Source organism: Nannospalax galili, unplaced genomic scaffold, assembly GCF_000622305.1.
Source record: "Nannospalax galili isolate Female #2095 unplaced genomic scaffold, S.galili_v1.0 scaffold98, whole genome shotgun sequence".
Classification (NCBI taxonomy): domain Eukaryota; kingdom Metazoa; phylum Chordata; class Mammalia; order Rodentia; family Spalacidae; genus Nannospalax; species Nannospalax galili.
In genome coordinates, this window is record NW_008342013.1 from 1,412,460 (window position 1) to 1,432,587 (window position 20,128).

The window sequence follows — 20,128 nt, forward strand, 5'->3', positions numbered from 1 at the left end:
GTGTATTAGCCTTAGGAGACTGTAACAAACAATAAGAATATAAGCTTTTCCACAGAAAACATGTTTGCTTTTGGTAATTTTATTTTAAGGTATGTATTATTCTTAAGAGTGAACAATTTGAAATTACTGTCTCTGTCTTCAATCATGAGTAGCCTCCATCCTTTTCAATAAAAACTTTAAATAGAAATACATTTTTGGTAACTCTTGCTTAATGGTTTTACACCATTATTAAGGCTTAAAAACTTTTGTTCTTTTCAGGGATGACTGGGTTTTTCCTGTTTCTCTTCTAAGTTTTGTCTGTTACCACTGTTTTATCAATTCTGTTTAAAGAACATATCAAAAACCAGACTTCATGTTCTTATTCTGATATCAAGCAGCTATTTTATCTTATGACTTATAATAACAACAATAAAAAATTCATACAATGTATTTTGACCATATTTAGCTCCCTACCCCATCTTCTCTCATATCCACTCCCATCAGGATCAAAATACACCATATAAAGTTACCAAACAATAAAAATATTATTTATATATTAATCAGGTTCCAATTTCTAGATGTCCCAAAGAAACTGTAACAGAAACAGTTATTGAAAAGCTTATTTTTATACTGAGCTTTAAAATGTATGACATTCTCTAGGCTGCATCACTATCTGGTACTTTAGAAATACTTTGCTCTTTGAGGAAAAAATTCAGAAATGTTCATTAAATTCTTCATTTGAATTGTATATAAAAACACAAATTCAGGCTGCGTATAGTGGTGCATGCCTTTAATTCCAGCACTCTAGAGGCAGAAACAGGCAGAGCTCTGTGAGGTCAAGGCCAGCCTGGTCTACATAGTGAGTTCCAGGCCAGCTGGGAGACAGAAACAAAACAAACTCACTCTCTCTCTCTCTCTCTCTCTCTCTCTCTCTCTCTCCATATATATATAATTTACTTAATCACAGGTAGCTAGGAAAGTAGCAGAAATAAACACTCTAGCACTCTTACAATAAGAACCCAATACATGGCTCTAATTTGGAAAACATTTCTATAAACTAAAGAACATATGGCAGACATTTTATGGATTATTTTTTAAATATTAAAAAAAAAAAACCCGGATCTTGTTTGGGGAATAAGGGGCCTTTTCGTTTGCCAAAAATTGCAATAAGAAAACAGGAAGGCCGCCTGTGTCGCCCACCCTACAGTATGAGCAAGAGCTATAAGGGCATTTTAGAAAATATTTTCAAACTGAGAGGGAAAAAAAATCAGTATCAATACACATTCTAAGCAGATGCAAAGGCTTCTGTGTTATGTTAGTGATTATGTGTGTGGCCTACCCAGGCTAATTCCACATGTCCCCAAACTCAGTGTACTTTCTCTTTTACAAGCTACTTGTGATTAAAAGTACAGTCTCATACATACCAATTTTGACAATGGATACAAACACAGGGTGAACTAATCAAGTCAAACAAGGTGAATTTTCCATATGCATAGGTAGCTTTTCTTTAATCTTAATGACTATTGAATTCTACCAGATACTGCCCACTTAATATTGGTGTTTGTAAATTAAATTCTTCACTAGGACGTCCTATAAACTAGACAGTTATGTGTCTATCAGAGCTGAGGGGCTCAGAAGGGCGCTGTGGTGGTGGCAGGCTTTGTGGCAAGCAGACAATACACAGGAAACTCAGCACTCTCAGGGTTGCATCAACTTTTCCATGGACTGAAGCTGAAATGAAACCGTTCAATTACTGAGAGGTAGATAAGTAAAATAAACAACTAATTTCATATAGTAAAGTTGAGAGTGCATCATATGGACCTCATTTTGTTGTCTCCAAACATTTTATCTGAGGGGTAAAGGGGGCTGAATAAACTTTAAACTCTCATGTAGGGATGTATGGCCTGTGTGTCCCTGGCAGATGTGGAAAGGAGATGAAATGGGCAAGGGGGAATCAAATATCCCTTCGCTGCAGGTTTGCCGAGGGAAAGAGCACTGCAAAGATCTCACATCTGGCAATCATTTGTCAAAAGCTGGAAAGAGAACGGCAGGAAACTTTCTGGCTCTTGGAGAAGATGAAAAGACAAAAACCATGTCACACACACACACACACACACACACACACACACACACACACTGCAGTGGTACAATGACTGCTACACTTTTTCTCCACCACCCCCCCACAAACAAGAAATTTAATGATCTTCAGATACACTCTACTCCATGGTCAAAAACATGTAGTCACTTGACTTGTTAAAGCTGCAGTGTGTGTACATTTTTCAAATAAACCCCAGGGCTGATGTTAGAAAATCAAAATCAGTCAAGCATAGACTGCCTGGTACTTTGGGCAGGAATCCTTGCGGTTTAGTCAATAAACAGAATCTGAATGAAAGACACCACAGTCACTAGACAGTACCGTTTTGAACAGCTCTTAACCTGGAGGGAGGTGGGGGGCTGACCAAGGACACAAGGCTACCAGCCCACTTAGAGCTGTGTACCTGCAGTGTGACTGCTTAGCACATTGTCATCTGCTGTCTCTAACAGAGAAAAAGAAGAGAGTGAGAATAAACATACTGGGGAGGGGTGTTTGTATGTAGATGAATCTGAGAAGAGTTAAAAAAAATAAGGATACCCATCAAATAAGGTAGAAGGGAAACCTGATTCAGTTTAGTTTCTGTAGTGTATGTAGTACACTACAGACATATGCTGGCTTCTTCATGTGTTCATAAAAATGATCACCTTTGCCCCAGTATGTTTATCATATAATTAAAAGAAGTTTGCAAGATACCCCCATGCCAAATTAATTAAGCTCTCCTAATCATAGGAATGTAAATCTGCTTGTGGTGATCGATAGACTTCAAGGGGTTGCTTCTGGTTCACCCTCATGATGCATTTAACTAGCAGCAGCTACCACCCTGGAGCTCATCCCTGTGACTCCATAAGTGAATGCTGCAGGTTGTTTAATAACCTGGCAAATTCACAGTAGCTTGTCAAATTATTACAGGAACAGTGTCATCACTAAACAAGCCTGATCACGGTTAATTACAATGCAGACCAGAGAGCAGCCACAATTGTTCATTAATTACAGGAAGCACCTCATTTAAATTTTATGGAAATTTACACTAGCACCCCAGTATGTCTGGAAAAAAAAGTGATCTTCATGTATTCACAGAAGAAAGGAGTCTGTGGTTTATAAAACATCACAGTAAATTGTCTCTAATCTGGTACTGAAATATTGGTTCATTATTTACTCTAATTTTCTAAGCACTTCAAGTGGTGAAAAATACCAAGTCAAACCTCACATCTTAAATTCCCAACCAAGAAAAGAACTGCTAAGTTAACTGTAATAACTCAATGTATGATGAGATGCAGTCAGACTAGAAAAGGTCACGTTTCTTTGAGTAAAGATATTTGTCCACAACTAAGGAAAGTCTACCCTAGAATAACCACTTCCTAGAAGGTAACTGTATAAGAGAATTCTGTGCTACTATACACCAGCTAAGCTCCCAAGCTAAGGAGAGAATGCCAGCTTCATATCTACTTCAGACGCACTGAAAAAAATAAGCCAAGTCAGATAGGAAATCAAAACTGTTCTAAATCAAACATACTAACACTAAAGCACAGGAGATCTCTTGCAAAAGTCAAACTAGGAACAGATTTGGCAGGTAGCTACTCAAGACTTAAAGACATAGAGGAAAGTGTTGGGACTCTCAAGATTATCAAATCACAAAGTTGCTAAGACACCTGAAAATACAAGAATAAAAGGCAGAGATTTAAAAGGAAGCAGGTAAGAACAGGAAGAGGCAGCATTAGTCATGAGAATTTCAGTCACCCAAAGTGTAAAACTAAATAAACCACACATGAGGGTGTGTTCCTAAAGGAAAATCTTTGTAAGAAGATATAAAAAAGCATCACTCCTAAACTGAGATGTACCAGAAGTGATTCTCAGAACTATGAGGCCAAACAGCAATGCTCCAGTGGTTACAAAACGTGGCCCTGAAGAGAAGCCTAAGACCCAAGCTGGAAAAGCAGGTGACTCTGGAAAGTACTGCAGTGAATTCTCTGGACTGAAAAATAAATGGCTCACTCCTTCACATGAAACAAAAGAGAAACAAGATAAATGCCACAGGGGGAGAATGGAGATGAAGCTTTAAAATGCTCCTGGAACTGTTAGCTGGTGAAGAACATACTGTCAAGTTCATTGTACCGGACACGGTTTGGCTATAATAGTATTACTAAAAAGTATGGAAGTACAGGGGAGGAAAATAAAAGAGAAGGAAATGGTTTAAGGGTGTCCCAGTTAGTTCACCAATTCAACCTAGTTGGCAATCTTACAACAGATCTAATTTCCCCTCCTCAGTCTATTTAAACAGTGTTACAGAAAGAGAAAACTAGGAGTATGATCACTTTTATTACTTTGTCTAAGACTCTGGTCTTCTTTATAAGACCCTCAATGATCTTCAATCATACTGTTTACCTACAACCAGTTTTCACTAAACTTACACATATATTTTTTTCTCCCTCATTATGTCAAAATAATATGCTAAATAGGTCTTTTTACATTTTATTTCACAAAATCATCTGTAAAAACCTGTTCTCTTTGCAATAAAATTCAAGGTTAAAAGGCAGATTATCTAACAATCACTCTAACAGATCATTCAAAATGATGGGTAGAAAGAACATCCCTCATCCTATACAAAAGGATCAAGGTCAAGCTAGTCCCCACAAAATCTTCAATCACTCTGCATCTGTGTGCTACACACAAGCTGTTAGCTTTCTAGAACTAGGAAATACACCATCATGACTTGTATGTGTCACACCTGCTTTTCTATTATACCAAAGCCATGCACCTCCTAGACAGTACCAGCTGGGAGCACAGCAAAGCTCAGGTGGTCTTCTCTGGGCCAAGAGCAGGTGTTCAAGAGATGGCGTACCCTTTAGTACCATAAAAACGGAAGCCTCCCCCTACTTCTACCCTAATTCCCTCTGTGAAGAAGTCAATTTTAAAAAATTGTTCTCTTTTATTATGTGATTTATTTAAATTGGCAAAATTATTTTTAAATTAGGAATGGTTAAATGGGTTATTACTATAGAAGTTTCTTTAAATATATACAATCCAGAAAGAGTTTAAATGGAGTTACCCTACAACAGGAAAAAATAGCCCTACCAGTTACTACAGGCTAGCAAATAAAAAGTCCAATGCCAGGAAAAGACTTCCTCTTTTGGATCAGGGGCATCCTACAGACACAAAAAATACTGGCTCCTGCCATTGCTCTTGGTTACCTGCCAGAACTTGACAGTAAGACCCTATTGCTAAAGACGCATGAGTGAATTAAAGAACAAATAAAGAGAAATCGAGGTGATATTGACCTTGAAGCTTCATCTCTACTGGCTCCCTTTCATAGTGCCAGAAGGTGCTATGTGTGCTACTGGAAGAGAAAATGGATCATCAACCTTACCCAGCTATGAACTCTGCAGACTACAGTAACAACAATTCCCCACTGATACATAAAGGCATGGGTGTTAAGGGAGCAACTAACCTGCTTCTGATTGGATTTAAGAACTACTTCACAAGATGGAAGCCCATACTTGACATTGTTATCAGGGCCAATAACCTGTGCCTAAACAGGTCACAAGCTGTAGTGACCTGCTACTATTATTCTAGTAACAGTCACAGACCAAACCAACTCCTAATGACTTACTGTCAGACCCATAGATTAATCTATCCCTCAACTCTCAAGCTTTTTCTTGCAGCAGATGACAATTAACAGAGAGGCCCACAATTGTTCAATGTGCAGAAGGATTGAAAAGTAGGGTGAGGATGTGGGAGGGGTTCGAGTATGATCACAATACATTCATGAAATTCTCAAAAGAATCAATACAAATTTTTGAAAGGTTGAAGTAAAATACAAGTATTTTAAAAATGTACTCATGTTTATTCCATAAACCTGAAAATCTAGAAAACTGTGCCAAATTGAGAGTCTGGAAGAAATGGGTTTGTTCATGTCATCCACCTTGAAATTTCAGCATGCACATCCAATGGCATACATAAGTTTCAGACATTAAAAAGGACACAGAAGTAGAGATGTGACTTAAGTCAAGGTTATCCTTATACTTTGAATAAACCAAACTAGGTTTAATGTTTCAAGACCACACAAAGTGAACTAAAATCCATGCCAATATTTTAAACTCTGTCCATATCTCCCAATGCACTCAGACTGAATACTTACTGGTAAGTGCTATGTTTCTTAGAAAGGGACCACCTTAATAGAGGTTCAGTTTGAATTAACTTGCCAGAGGTCTCATAGCAACCTGTGTCAGTCTACATGGTCAGTGCTCAGAGATCATGTTCTTTTCTACTCCAGAATATCTTTTGAGTGGATAAATACATAGTGAATAACCTCCAGTTACAGAAAAATCCTTACAAGGACCTTTTGCTGCACATGCTACATCGCTCCCTCTTTACGCTTGTCTCAATGGTTGTCCTGTCTTGATAGCACTGATAGCACTGGTATGGCCTCTGGGGACCACTGATTCTGTCATACCACCCCCAGCTGATAAAACAGTAAGACTCCAACCTGGACTTCCAGCCTCTGGTCTGGCTCCTCCAGGTTTGGGCAAAAGTCTGCACCCAGCACTCTGCCAGCACATGCCAGTGGAACCTGAGGGAATACGGCCAGGTTAGATGCTGGGCATAGAGTCTGCACATAGTCACACTCTACCCAGACAGATGCAGGGACATCTCCACTGCAAGTCTGAAAAAAGGCCATGATGGCCTAATACATTTGACAACTATTTAAAAAATATATGAAAGTTTATCAATTATGAGAAGACAAATTATAAGAAACGACCCACATATATTTTGTCCCCATGCTCCAAGCCTCATGTTTTTATCACAAAGCACAAAATAGCAATAAATATCTATGGACAAGATAATAGAAGGATGTTCAAAAAGAAAGAAAGCAGAAAATGACAGAAGGAAAAAAAACCAGAACACAGACCCTCTACCGGACATTGACAACATATTCTTTTCCTCTGTCCTTTAAATTTTCCATGAGAGTATTTAATAAACTGCATTCTATACTGTCTGAAGTTCCTTTCTACATTTAGGTATGTGTTTAAATTTTCTTGTTCCTGGTACTGGCTAGCACAAGCAGGTTTTTAACCTATCAATGCTTGTTATATTTATTTACATTTGTTTGTTGGGGGGAGGGGCTGTTTTGCTTGTGTGGCATAAGAAATTGAACCTAGTACTGAGTGACACCTCTAACACCCAATACTTACTCTCCTTAAGTATAAAAGCTTTGGTATAAAGCAGGTTCCAATAACAACAATAAAACATTACAATTTTAATAAATATTTCTTTATATGTACAGTTCTATACTGAAAGATATAAAGATCCTTATTCAACATTATAAGGCATCTATTACAATTAGTCAATATTATCCTTAAATATATCCTACTCTCTCATTTCATTTCTGATTTTAAGATGAAAAAATGGATTCAGAATCCATCTAAACTTCTTTCCTGCTTTTTAAAAATTTCTCAATGGATTGGGGATTTATCTAAAGACAAAGGGGTTGGGTGACACAGGCAAGGCTCTAGATTCTACCCCCAACATAGCAACAATAAAGCAGAACTTGTTCTCAGTAGCAAAGACACACACTATCTTTGCTAACCACATATCTACCAGTATGTACCTAAATTATAATACATCAACTAAGTGTCAGATCACCTGTGTCTTGCTTCCCTAGCAAAGTATCCCTTTGGTGTTCAAGTCTTTCAAAATTCTAAGATCATCTGTGCTAATCAATTTTTTCATTTAGAGGTCAGTTTTCAGCCAAGTAAAGTATTTTAAGTGATAAGCTTTTCTTTTGACTCACAAATCAGTTTGCATCTCAAAATTTAAACAATTTTTAGTAAGTCCCACCCGGCTCTAAAGGAGATTACTCATAAAGAAGGTACTGAGTCAAGTCTTCAAACATTTGTAAGTCCAAGGTTCTTTCTTACTTATGCTTCATGCTAAGGTCCAAATAGTGAAACACCTACTTATCGTCTGTTGTCACAATTAGTAAGCCTTGTCTATTTGTGAAACAGGGTCTCAAATAGCCAAGGCTGGTCTCTATGTAAGTAGCTGAGGATGTCCTTGAACCCTTAATCCTGCTGCCCCCTACCTCCCAAGTGCGGATTCAGGCATGTGCCACCACATCCTATCAATAATCCCTCTTTATCCATGAGCTCCACCAGCCCTGTGTGTGTCAGCATGTAGGCACATCACATGAAAATTAACCCACTTTTATCTTCAACAATCTTACATGCACATTTCCATTTTATAAGCAAAAATTGAGGCTTAGTGTAGATAAGTAGCTCTGGGTTGCATGCTATTAAGTTGCAAAATTCAGATTCAAACTTTAGAAATGAAAAAAAGATTAAGGACAAGATACTGGACATGAAAAACACACACTGACTCCATTTAGTGGTCTCCATTGTAAAATCATTTGTTGATTTTACATATTATAAAAAAGATAATAAAGGAACCTTACTACATGTGTTTTAGTCTAGACCAACATAGGTGATTTAAAAAGCAATTTATACTCTGAACTGAGGAATAAGAAAAACTGGGCATGGAGAAAAGCAGAGGCATTAAGAATCTATGCTGTGTCACCGACGGAAAGCGTGTGGATTATTCCCACAGTTGGCATACTGAGGTCCACCAGTGAGGTCTACATCACTAATTCTCCCCAGACTAAAGGGGGAAAATCTACCTTGAAATATTCAATATCAAAATGAACCCTCCCAAGAAAAGAGTCCTATAAAACTGCAACAAATGTGCCCACTGAGCTGACTAAAACAGATTCCATAAGCCAGAATGTATATACTGTAAATTATGTATAAACAATACCTTATTTTTCATACACAAAACAATTGCTACTTACCTTAACATTATTTAACCATGTCACAAATACTAAGCTTCCAGTTCCTTTTTATTCTCATAGTCACAGAATGCACTTTATAAACATTCTCAAGAGGAAAGGAGAAAGTTAAACAACTATAATTACATTCAATTACAACTTCAGACACTTAGAAACACAGCTCTGAGAGAAAACAAAAAGGTCTTGTAAGTTGGGAAGAACTGTGACAAGCTACCAGTGTATTTCAACAATCCTAATCACAAAGTGAACTAGCAGCAAAGTGGGTAACATTCTCAAATTTATAATCCTAGGATTTCTAAGTAGAAATAAAGTCCTAAGAATCCATTAAAGTAGTCTTCCACATTGTAGGAACAAGACAACAAAGATTCAAATAAAACTGTACATTAAGGGTTATGATCTAACAGTTCCTAACACCCCCACCACAACTGCCACAATCAGTATCATCAGTTATTAGACAGAAAATTCTTAAAACAGAAAAAGAAGCAATATCTAGGATATGAAAGCTGACTACCTTAATTAGTTATAATGTGGTACACTTAATTCTACCTTTTGATTTAGAAACCTCTGAAGTTAGCCAGCTAGTTATAAGCAACTAAAAAATGACTAACAGAAACAGCAGACATAATTGTTTAACTTCTTGATATCCCACTGCAAATTAAGATAGTAAAATACAGTGTCTACCCATCCGATGTTTGGAATATAAACTTTAAACTGATTGGGAGATTCTACTGTATCTACCTTCCTTCATCCTAGCAACCAGTGTCTGCCTGAATCCCATACACTAACATGAAACTACAATAATTTTCACAAAATTTTCACAGAGATTAGGAAAATGGGGCATTTTAGTTCTTATTCTTTTTTTGCAGCTTAGTACATATTGTTTTTAAAGGGCAATAAAAAAAGTTTCTGTTGGAGAAAAATATTGAATCAATCAACTAATATTTCTAAAGTTGATTCCACAGGTTTCACTATGGGATGCTAACTGTTTTGAATGGATACATTTCACTCTTTGGGTACAGAAATTGATAGTGAGAGGTCTTGCGAGGGACCCTGCGGAATCTCCGGGGTGAGGTGAAGCTGAGTACCTACTGCTCTCTTGTCTGTACCACAGAGGAATCTGTGAGAGCTACTTACAACTTACTTTGTGTGTAATCAGCAGAAACAAAGGATGACAAGGAGCATAAAGGCCTCTCTCCTCTCTCTCCTCCCAGGAGAACTCAGCAAGGAAGGGCCAGTGGGCATTCACTTCAGTGTCAAAAGAGCTTCCAGAAAGCATATTTTCCATGAGGCAGGGAGGAAATGTTACAGACTTCCTCTCTCTTTCTCTCTCTCTCTCTCTCTCTCTCTCTCTCTCTCTCTCTCTCTCTCTCTCTCTCCCTCTCTCTTTTCTTCCTTCCCACTCCCCCCCCACACACAGGTCCCTTTCTTTGTTTACTGAAGTAACATATAAAAATCGTTAAGCACTAGACTTGTGAAAAGAAAACAGAAGAAAAACCCTCTCCTCAAAAATTGTGATTCAAGATATTTGAAGATGAGTGAACCGTGGAAGGATGGGGACAAAAGAAGAAACCCGTACAGAATGACAAATTGAGGAGGGAAATGTGTTACCAAGAAAGGGGCTTAGAGAGCCAGGGATGCCTCCTGCAGAGTAGAGGTCCACTTGAAATTTAATTCTACTTTCAAACATAAAACATTCATGTAGGCATTTGCCTGACAGGCTCTATGAAAGTCACAGCCCAAATAAACAACTAACTTCGACGTCAGCCCCAGTCTCTTCCGTGGAGCTGGCCACAAGCCCAGATCAGTTCTTTAGTACTAGATATGTTTTGGTGGTTTCTAGTCTAGCAGTGATGAAAGGACTGAGGAAAACAAGCAGAACCTGGAAAAAAATGGCTATATAAAAACGATATGCAAAACAGAAAGAGGGAAAGAGATAATGGGGATCTATTCCCATTAAGAGAACTCGGGGACATGGCTGGGTGAAAGAACTGTCACATTCCAAACCGTAGAGAAGCGCGGATGGAACTTCAGCCTCATTCAGTGGTTGCACAAGGCCAAGCAGCAAGGGGGGAAAAAACACTCAAAAAACACAAAGAGTTCAGGAGAGCTATTAAGTGAAACGGACTGGACAAGCTGGCCAGGAGCACTTGTGAAAAAGAGAAAGTGGACAGATTTCCCAACACTGTGAAAAAGAAGATGCATGTGAAGCCCACTGCTGTCAAACATGGGTACAAAGACAGAAACAGGACAAACTAAGGGGTCGTGGGTACAGCTGACTACTATCTTAATTTCTTAACCAACCATTTAATGAGAAGAAAACCGTCTAGGCCTAAAAGACCTATGCCATGGATCCCTAAGCTAAGACTGCCAAGGCCAAGCATATAGATTAAAACGATGAAAAATGGAAACTGATCAGAAAGCAGCGGGTGCGCCATTTTTCTAATCTGTTCGCTTTTCTAACAAGCAAAGGGCAGAAACCCACGTTGTCCTACAGAGGAAACGTGTCCCTCTGGAGTCACAAGGTTCATGATTCTGGGATTCATCAGGTTATGAAAGTAGAAAATGACTGGCAGATGGGGAACAGTGTGCCCCAGAAGCAAGGAGCAGCTCAGTGGAGATCTACTCGCACTCCCTTCCTCTGTAGGGAGCTCAGCATTCTGGGTAAGCGGCCAAACAATAGGGCACTGGGCTCTGTAGCAAAGCAACAGGTCCAATTACAGGAGATTCTTATAGCCACAAACAACAACAAAAACACCTCATTTTTATACTGTAAAATATGGGATAAATTGTAAAAGTCTCTTCCCTAGTAATACCCTGAGGAGTCTAATGGACCATGAATAATGCTAAGATTACACAAAATCTTTCTTCTACAGTACTTAAAGGGCTTTATACATGGTATTTATTAATTCCCACACCAGACAAATAGAGAAGAGTTTCCATTGCATTCTTTTCATTTTAAACCAGAAAACTGAAGCCCTATCACTACAGTCCTGCTCCATATTTGATCAAAATGATAGTAGGTTAAGACAAGTTCTCTCAATTTCTAACAACACTCATGTTTAACTAGAAAAATTCCCACAATCTGACAAAGAGTTCAACTTGGATCTTTCAATTCTCATTTGACTGAAGAAAATGGAGATGAAGTCATTTTACCTGTACTGTCAATAGTTTCTTTTAATTATTTAAGAAAGAAAAATACAAAATTAGATTAATTTCAATAGGTTTCAACGACTCATGTAATTCCATATTTTAGAAACTAAACATTAAAGGTTATTGCTTAATGGTATGTGCATTGCTGTTTATCAACTGACATTCAATTAAACCTTAAGTATGGTTATACATGTCCAAACTAGCTTTTTGCATCATTGTTCAACTCCAACCATCCTGTAGATAAGCAATATTTTTTAAAAGTTCTTAGGCCTGGCATGGTGGCACATGTCTTTGATTCTAGCACTTGGGAGGCAGAGGCAGTTGAATCTCTAGATCAAGGCCAGCCCTGGTCTATATAGTTCCACACCAATGAGGAAGGTAGGAAGATCCTGTCTCAAGCAAAACAAAAAATTGAAGTTCTTAATGGATTTCAGCCTCTTTAAGTCTATGCTGGTATCTTGGAAAGTGACTAGCTTGGTCACTTATCTCAGAGTCTCATCTCCCACATCTGTAAAACAGAATCATTATGTTTACTGTGTAGGGCTAGCAAGGCTGAATAAGATAGCATATGGGATACACTATATTAAACACTCAGTGGACACACAGCACATCAGTAAATGCTACTTCTACCTGCACCTTACAAAAGCAGCACCAGAGCATCATTCCCCTGAGAACTGAGCAGTTTCAGACAGCAAGGGAAGGAATTCGAAGAAGACAGAAATAAATCTCAAGTGGCGAAGTTATAATACAAGCAACTGGGGAAATGGAAAATCTACCCCTTCAATTAGTCTCACTGAAGAGTCCAATGCCATCAGCTTTTAGAAGCCTTCCTGAGATTCTATGTAAAGGAAGAAATATCCATCTCAGCTCAGAAGGGCTGACACTGAAAGTCTGCACAGTACAGCATAACACAGCAGGCAGCAGCACATTTTACCCACCTGTCCTCCTATACCAGCCAGTCCCCTCAAAAATACAATATTGGGCCATTTCCAGAGTATTCTTTCATGCTAGTGGGCTTGACCTTTGAATTTGACAAGCAGAGTTTCTAGACAGCACAGGTGAATAAAGTCTAAGGAAACCTAACTCTTTGGAGGGCAGGGTCTTGACTAAGAAGACCAACAGTCCAGATCAGTAGTCCAGTGTGTTCCTCAGCCCTGCCAGCAATGCTGCTGATCACGCAAGTGTGGAAATCCAGAGACGCAATGAGGCAAAAGCTCTCGAAGACAATTAACTCCATTAAAGAGAGATGTGACTAAAAGAAATGAGAAAAGAGAATACACTACGGCGTCAGATCTAGACCTCCCCCCAGATCTCACTCTGTAAAATATAGTGGGGGCCCAAAAGAGCAACAGCTTGAGTGAAAGAGACACAATGAGCAAGCTGTGGTATAGGCAGCTTCACAAAGCTACAAACACAGAGGACACGGATACGGAGGTAGACAGGAGCATTAGAAAAGTACTTTAAGGGGCTGGAGAGATGGTTCAGTGGTTAAGAGCACTGACTGCTCTTGCAGAGGACCCAGGCAATACACTAATACACATAAAATAATAAAAATAATAAATAAAATATTTTTTAAAAAGGAAAGTACTTTAAGATGGTCCTGGCCAGTGTGGTGGCAAATCCTGTAACCCCAGCATCTGAGAGGCTGCTGGGAGAAGACTATGAGCTGGAGGCCAGACTTTTCTCTAGATAGATGATGGATGGATAGATAGATAGATAGATAGATAGATAGATAGATAGATAGATAGATAGATTGATGATAGATGATAGATAGATGATAGATAGATGATAGATAGATAGATGATGATAGATAGATGATAGATAGATAAGTACAGACATAAATATAGATTTATTAGATAGATGATAGATAGATAGATAGATAGAGATGATAGATTGATGGATAGATGGATAGACGGATAGACAGACAGACAGATAGATGACAGAGAAAGAGAGACAGACAGACAGACAGACAAACAAACAAACAAACACCAATACAAGTCACCTTGAATTGAGCCACTCAATTCAGTTTCTCTCCCTAGCTTTCAAGTGATCAAGAATCACAATGACCTAGACCTAGAGTCTCAGATTTGTACTTGGAAGGCTAAGCTATGTTCAAGTTCAAGGTGGGCTTGGGATACAGAATAAAACCCTGTCTCAAAGGAAAAAGAAAAAAAAAAGAATCAGGATGATTCCATCTCTAATGAGAGAAAAGAAGTCACTTTCAAGAAATGAAAATCAAGTCACTAATTTTTTTAAATCTTTTTTTTTTGGGGGGGGGTCTCCCTGTGGCCCCAGTTGTCCTGGAACTCATTATGTAGACCAGGCTGGCCTTGAACTCACAGAGATTCGCCTGCCTCTGCCTCTCGAGTGCTGGGATTAAAGGCATGCACCACCATGCCCGGCTAATTTTTTTTTAATCTTTTAAATATGGTTTGTCAAACCCTTGCCTTTTAGATTTATTCTTTCATCTTTTTTCACTGAGTTTTTGTGAATTTTATACAATACATTGTGATAACCTTTAGGTCCCCTCTCCTATCTGCAAGTTCCTTACCACTCCCCACTCTATTTCATGTATTCATATATTAAGGTCTATAGAGTCAAGTGTGTCCCCAAATGTCCTTCAGCATAGTTCCATCCATTGGAGCATGGTTTACCTACTAAAAGTTCCATCCTTATAGAGAGACTGACTGTCCCCAGCAGTCATCTGTTTCCAACAGATCCTCAGGTAGGTTTCTTACCCACTTCCCCACATCTATGCTAGAATTTAGAAAATGTATCCATTTAAGTTGCTCTTATTTCATAAAAGACACAAAAACAGAACAAATCAAATAGGTTTTTTCTTTCTAAATTTAACAACACTGGAAAGGAAACAGTGAGTGAAAAGTGTGTGCAAAAACTAACAAGGAATAGAGTGATCAAATATGACAGAATGTGTCAAGTTTCAGAAAACAAAGGCACAAATATTACCCCATTAAGCTGTACATTGCAAATTACCACTGAACTGTCTATATTAAACCACTTATAATTTCTTTAAAAAAATGAAGTAGCAATACATGGTTTAAGAGATAAAATACAGTAGACACACATTACTAGAGTTCATGCACAGATGGCTAGCTAGACACACAAATGCCTCTGGAGAGGCCCAGTGTCCCCTTTGACACGTGTTAAACTTACAATGAAGACTGAGCCTGAAGGAAAGCCACAAATCCTACCACTAGACCCGATGAGTCCCAGCTATTCAGAACAAGAGAGTCAGAGACTCTGCTAAAGATCAAGGAACGGTGGCCAAAGATTGATGAAGAAACATGAATTTTTTTTTATGAAAATGGAAGGCCATTTGGTCATGCTGTTCCATTCAGTAAGAACTTTCCCAACAAACATAAACTATACTACATACCTCACAATCCTCCCCCCACACCTGCTAAGCACCTCAGCTTGAAGAGAGAAAATACATACAAAATATAAGTCTATGAGATATGTTGCATCACCACCTCAAATGCACTGAGCTCAATTGGGGTGACAGAGGGAAATGAAAAGCAGAACTATTTTGCAGCAGACAGGTAAAAGGCAAAAGTAAGCATCTCTCAACAGTCATATCTTTGTTACCAAGGTTCTCAAGGAGTGGGGAAATAAAGTAAAAGGGAATTTCTAATATTTTCCAGTGGGGATCTTATAAAATTTGGCATGTTCTTCTTAACTGAACATTCTTTTCTTCTGAAATCCAGCAGCTCTGAAAGTTTAATGGGAAACAGAACAGAACACTTTAATATGTCAATAACATGGTTAGGCTTTCTTGTTTGGTTTTGGTGTTAGTTACCTCACACGCAGCAAAATACGCCTCATGGCAGGTACTGCTGTAAAATGCCATTTTCTTTCTGCACTTTCTTTTTAATGACATGTTCTACCCAGGCTTCATTTGTCCCCTCTAGTTAAGCAGCACTTCCTACCCTTTATGCCTCATGTGACTGTTATTCCTGTTCTGTTAAGCTCCCCCTCAATTTTCTAGGTGTCCAGTTTGATTCTCCCTAAACAAGTAGGGGCCTAAGTCCACTGCTCTTCATCCTTTGCTGGAACACTTCCCTTCCTTTACTACATTTTACAATGTTATTACCAAAACCCTGTTAACAAGGACTCAGAACCATGTACCATGATTAAAAGCCTTCTCTGTATTTCCCAAACCCATTATTTCTAAAACCTGCGCATTCTTCCCTTTCAATCTCCTCAACTGTCCCCTCCACCCCTCTCCAAATACACTCATGCACTCCAGATCATCAATTCTAACACATATGAACTGAGCCCTTTGCACTCACCAACCAGTGCTATGCCCACCTACCCACACCCCAGTGGTCAAATCCATTTTCCTAAGTGATGTTTGGAGCTTCCAATAAGTTACCAATTAAGGTTCTTCTCAGGACCTGTAGAATCCAGCTCTAACCTACCTTTTCAGGTTTATCCCTCTTCCCTTGAGAAAAACACTTAGCCCTGCAGTCTAATTAGACTACTTGGTGTTTCCTGCAGGCCAACTGGGCTTTTTCATTTGACAGTGCTCTTGCTGCTTCTTCTGGAAAAGTCTCATCTTCATTCTACTTTTGGAAAATCTCCATGTTTCCTAGTGATATTTTGTTGGGCCTTCGGGACCCTCATACACATGGCATGGAGGAAAATGAGACCTAATATAATTTCCTAAGCCAGGCTAAAGTTTAGCGACCTGTCTCTGGCCTGTCACTTCTGCATGGAGGTGACTCAGCAGAGCCCTATCTAAGATTGCCTCTGCCCAGTAACCACTGGCGTGGTAAATTCCCAGTGGCCCACAGTCTTCGCCCCAGGTGACACATTCCTATACCCACTCCCTTTTCCATACCCCCTTTGCTTAAACTATATAAGTTGATGCCTGATGCAATAAAGTGAGTTCCTGCCTTGACAAGACTCCCGACTTGGTGTGGTTTTTGAGTCGCCGACACTCACCATCCCGCTCAGCCCCCAAGAGAGGAACCCAGGCTGGTCCTGGCCTCTCCCCCTGTGCCGTACCTGTTGTAGCGTCCAACAATATTTCTTCCATGAAATATCTGATACCCAAGAGAAAAGGATCTCCTCCTCCCTTCTTGCTCCCCAGTACTCTAGGAAATCTCAGGCCATCCCTGAACATCCTTGAATTTTAAATACATGTTTTCTGTTCTTAACAGCAGGCATTAACTAGCAGTTCATTGTACTCCCCCACAGTATCTACAGAACTGCTTCACATGCATCAGATAGTCAACAAATAATATTAAATGATTTTTTAAATCTCTGAAAATTCAGTGTCACCAGTCACAACAATACAAGTATAGTGATTTTAACTATTTCATTATTTCATTTGATACTCAACAAACATCTCTAGAGCAGTTAGAGACCAGTAAGTCCTGTTTTATAAAGACTCAAGATTTAAAGAAGTTAGTATTTATGAGCAAAGCAGCCTTCTGAGGAGAATTTAACCTGTAAAAGTTCAGTAACTAATTCAATGTCATTTTGCTGATGTGTTGGCATATTTCTGCTGACACAGGTCTCCTCAAATGTGGACTTAATAGAGTTTTCTGACTAGGCTTTCCACTTATTAGATTTTTCCAATTATATTACTTCTAGATGTGCCTAGAACCTAACTCCACAAAGCAAGCTTCTAGAGGTAGGAAAATGTACGACTCCCACAAATATAAATTTAAAAGATCTTTTCTTGCCCCCTCAAATTGTCAACATATGCTGAAATCTAAAGGGCATAAGAATAAAAAACAAAATAGGTGGTATTGTGTTGGGTTCTTGATTTTTATCTAATATTTTTATTTTATGTGTGTAAGTGATCTGCCTGTGTGTATGTAAGTGCACCTGTGTCATGCAGTGCCCACAGAGGGTCTGGCTACTGAACCCAGGTCTTCTGTAAGAGTTGCCAGTGTTCTTAACCATTGAGCCATCTCTCCAGCTCCCAAAATATAGGTGGTATTTTGACCCATAAAGGCCTTGAATTGAAAATAAATAAATGAAATAAAGTAAAATAGGTGGCATCAATGGCCTCCTAATTTGACATTTATTAGGCTTCAGGCATAAGAGAGATGAAAATGTCCTTTAATAAGCTCTTTAAAATAAGTATTGATTGTGATACACTTGGAAAGAAAGGAATTCACCCAATAAACAAGCCTGAAATAGGACCACATTTCTAAGATTCTATAATATGAAAGTAGCTTACAGATTACTGAGGACAAATCTGCATCACTAATCAGTATATTTTGTTTCAAATAAGAAGTAGGTAAACTATAGCCTATGGGCCAAATGCAACCCTGCTCCCTTTTTTATAAATAAAGTTTTATTGAAACACAGCCATAACTGCCTTTTAAATACATCATTGCTTGGGCCTATAAAGACCAAGTTGATAGTTACTACAGAAAGCATGCTTGTGCCTGACAAGTTTACCAACTGGCCCTTCACAGAAAAGGCTTGCCAACCTATTTTGCTTTTGTTTTATTATTTATTTTTTTCTTTCTTTCTTTACCTATTTTGCCCTCATTTTTGAGACAGACACTCACATAGCCCAAACTTGCTATGTAGCCAAGATAACCTTGAAGTTCTAATCTTCCTGCCTCCATGTCCTAAGGGCTGGGATTGATCACATTTCATTTTAGGCAGTTTAAAACAGAACACTCTGTGCATGCTAGGCAAGCACCCTACCAGCTGAACTACATCCCCAGCTCCCAAACCTGTTTTAATCTGTGCAAAATTAGGCCTCTTTACCCAGCCATATCACTTTCAAGAATTTATCTTTAGGAAATAAGTATGTCAATCCAAGCAAGGGCATTCATATTGAAGCACCAGTCTTTATTTTTTTTTAAAAGTCTACCAACCAAGAATTCATTAAATTAAGATACAATAGTATTGTAAGACTATATTAAATATGATGATAGATTCTCTCTGTCTCTCTCCCGCTCTCCCTCCTTTGTTCTTTCCTTCCCTCCTTTCCTCTATCTCTCAGGAGAGTGCAGGGAACTAAATCCAGGGCCTTGTGAATGCTTAGCACATGCTCTATCACTGGGCTGTTCTCCCAGCCCCTCTGATGGCTATGTCTATCTATAGCTACGCAAATATATCCATATAATTGTTGAGTTTTTTAAAAAAGCCTGATACACATATGGATAGCAAACTTTATGTAAATATAAATGAAGAAAGATAACTGAAAAATGTTCATAAAATTCTTCCTTAATGGCAGTCCTTAAGAAGTCTCTCTCTTCTTAACTTTCTTAGTTATATCTGCATGACATATTTGTAAAGCCTTTCTGTAAAAGTTGGGCAAAAAAATGAGACCATTATCCACTAATGGAAATGTGCAAGATTTAGATTCTTCATTTTACAAAGCTCTGGGATCTTCAGAAATGAAGACGGTAGTTCTCAGGGGTTTCTGTTGTTTGTTTTGCTGTTGTTCTTTTGCTTAAGGTCAGATTCTTTCTGGTTTTATTGTTACTGTTTAAGTTTCTTCTCTTTCTTTGTTTCAAAGACTGGAAAGCACAAAGGCTCACCAAAATCGGAACATTTGTGAACTTGCATCTTTGTTATATGAGGAAACCTAAATAATGGATAAAGTCCTGTCTTTATAAAGCACACATGGGATAGAGGGAGGAGGAAAGGTTAACAGAATCATCCCCTGATGGGAGTATATTAATTCAATCAGTTCCTGACTTCTGAGTTACCATAAAAAGGTTCATAAAGTACCCAAAAGCCACATTAAGATTTTAAAATTATGTTGCTCAGCAGCTAATTCTCAGTGATGAGAAAGAAGAGATTTCTTTCCACCCTTACTTCCTTCAGGAAAAGTACGCCCCTACACAACTGGCACAACTACTATTTAACTAGGAACGGAAAAGGACAAGTATACATTACACAAGTTGTAAGAACCTGGTGACATAGTTGATAAACAGACACTGACAGAAAACAGTGTAAGGACTGCAAACCACAATACTTATTGACAAAAGCAGAAAATTACAGTAGCGACACAGCTCTCCCATCCTGTGCCAGATTTTACAGGCCTCGTTTCCAAGTCCTGAACTATG

The 20,128-nt window shown here is 38.6% G+C and overlaps 1 protein-coding gene across 15 annotated transcripts in view; it reads right to left on the reverse strand.

Annotated features, from left to right (window-relative positions):
- The window catches only part of Bnc2 (basonuclin 2), a 435,111-nt gene that overhangs the window by 245,323 nt on the left and 169,660 nt on the right, over positions 1-20,128 (reverse strand). For 9 of the 15 annotated variants that reach the window (XM_017799278.2, XM_017799276.2, XM_029565766.1 and 6 more), the window contains one exon: positions 6,558-6,641. The exons of the other annotated variants lie outside the window; for them this stretch is intronic. In XM_017799278.2, coding sequence (XP_017654767.1) covers positions 6,558-6,641 — 84 coding nt within the window. The remainder of the gene's footprint in view (positions 1-6,557; positions 6,642-20,128) is intronic. 15 annotated transcript variants of the gene reach the window in all.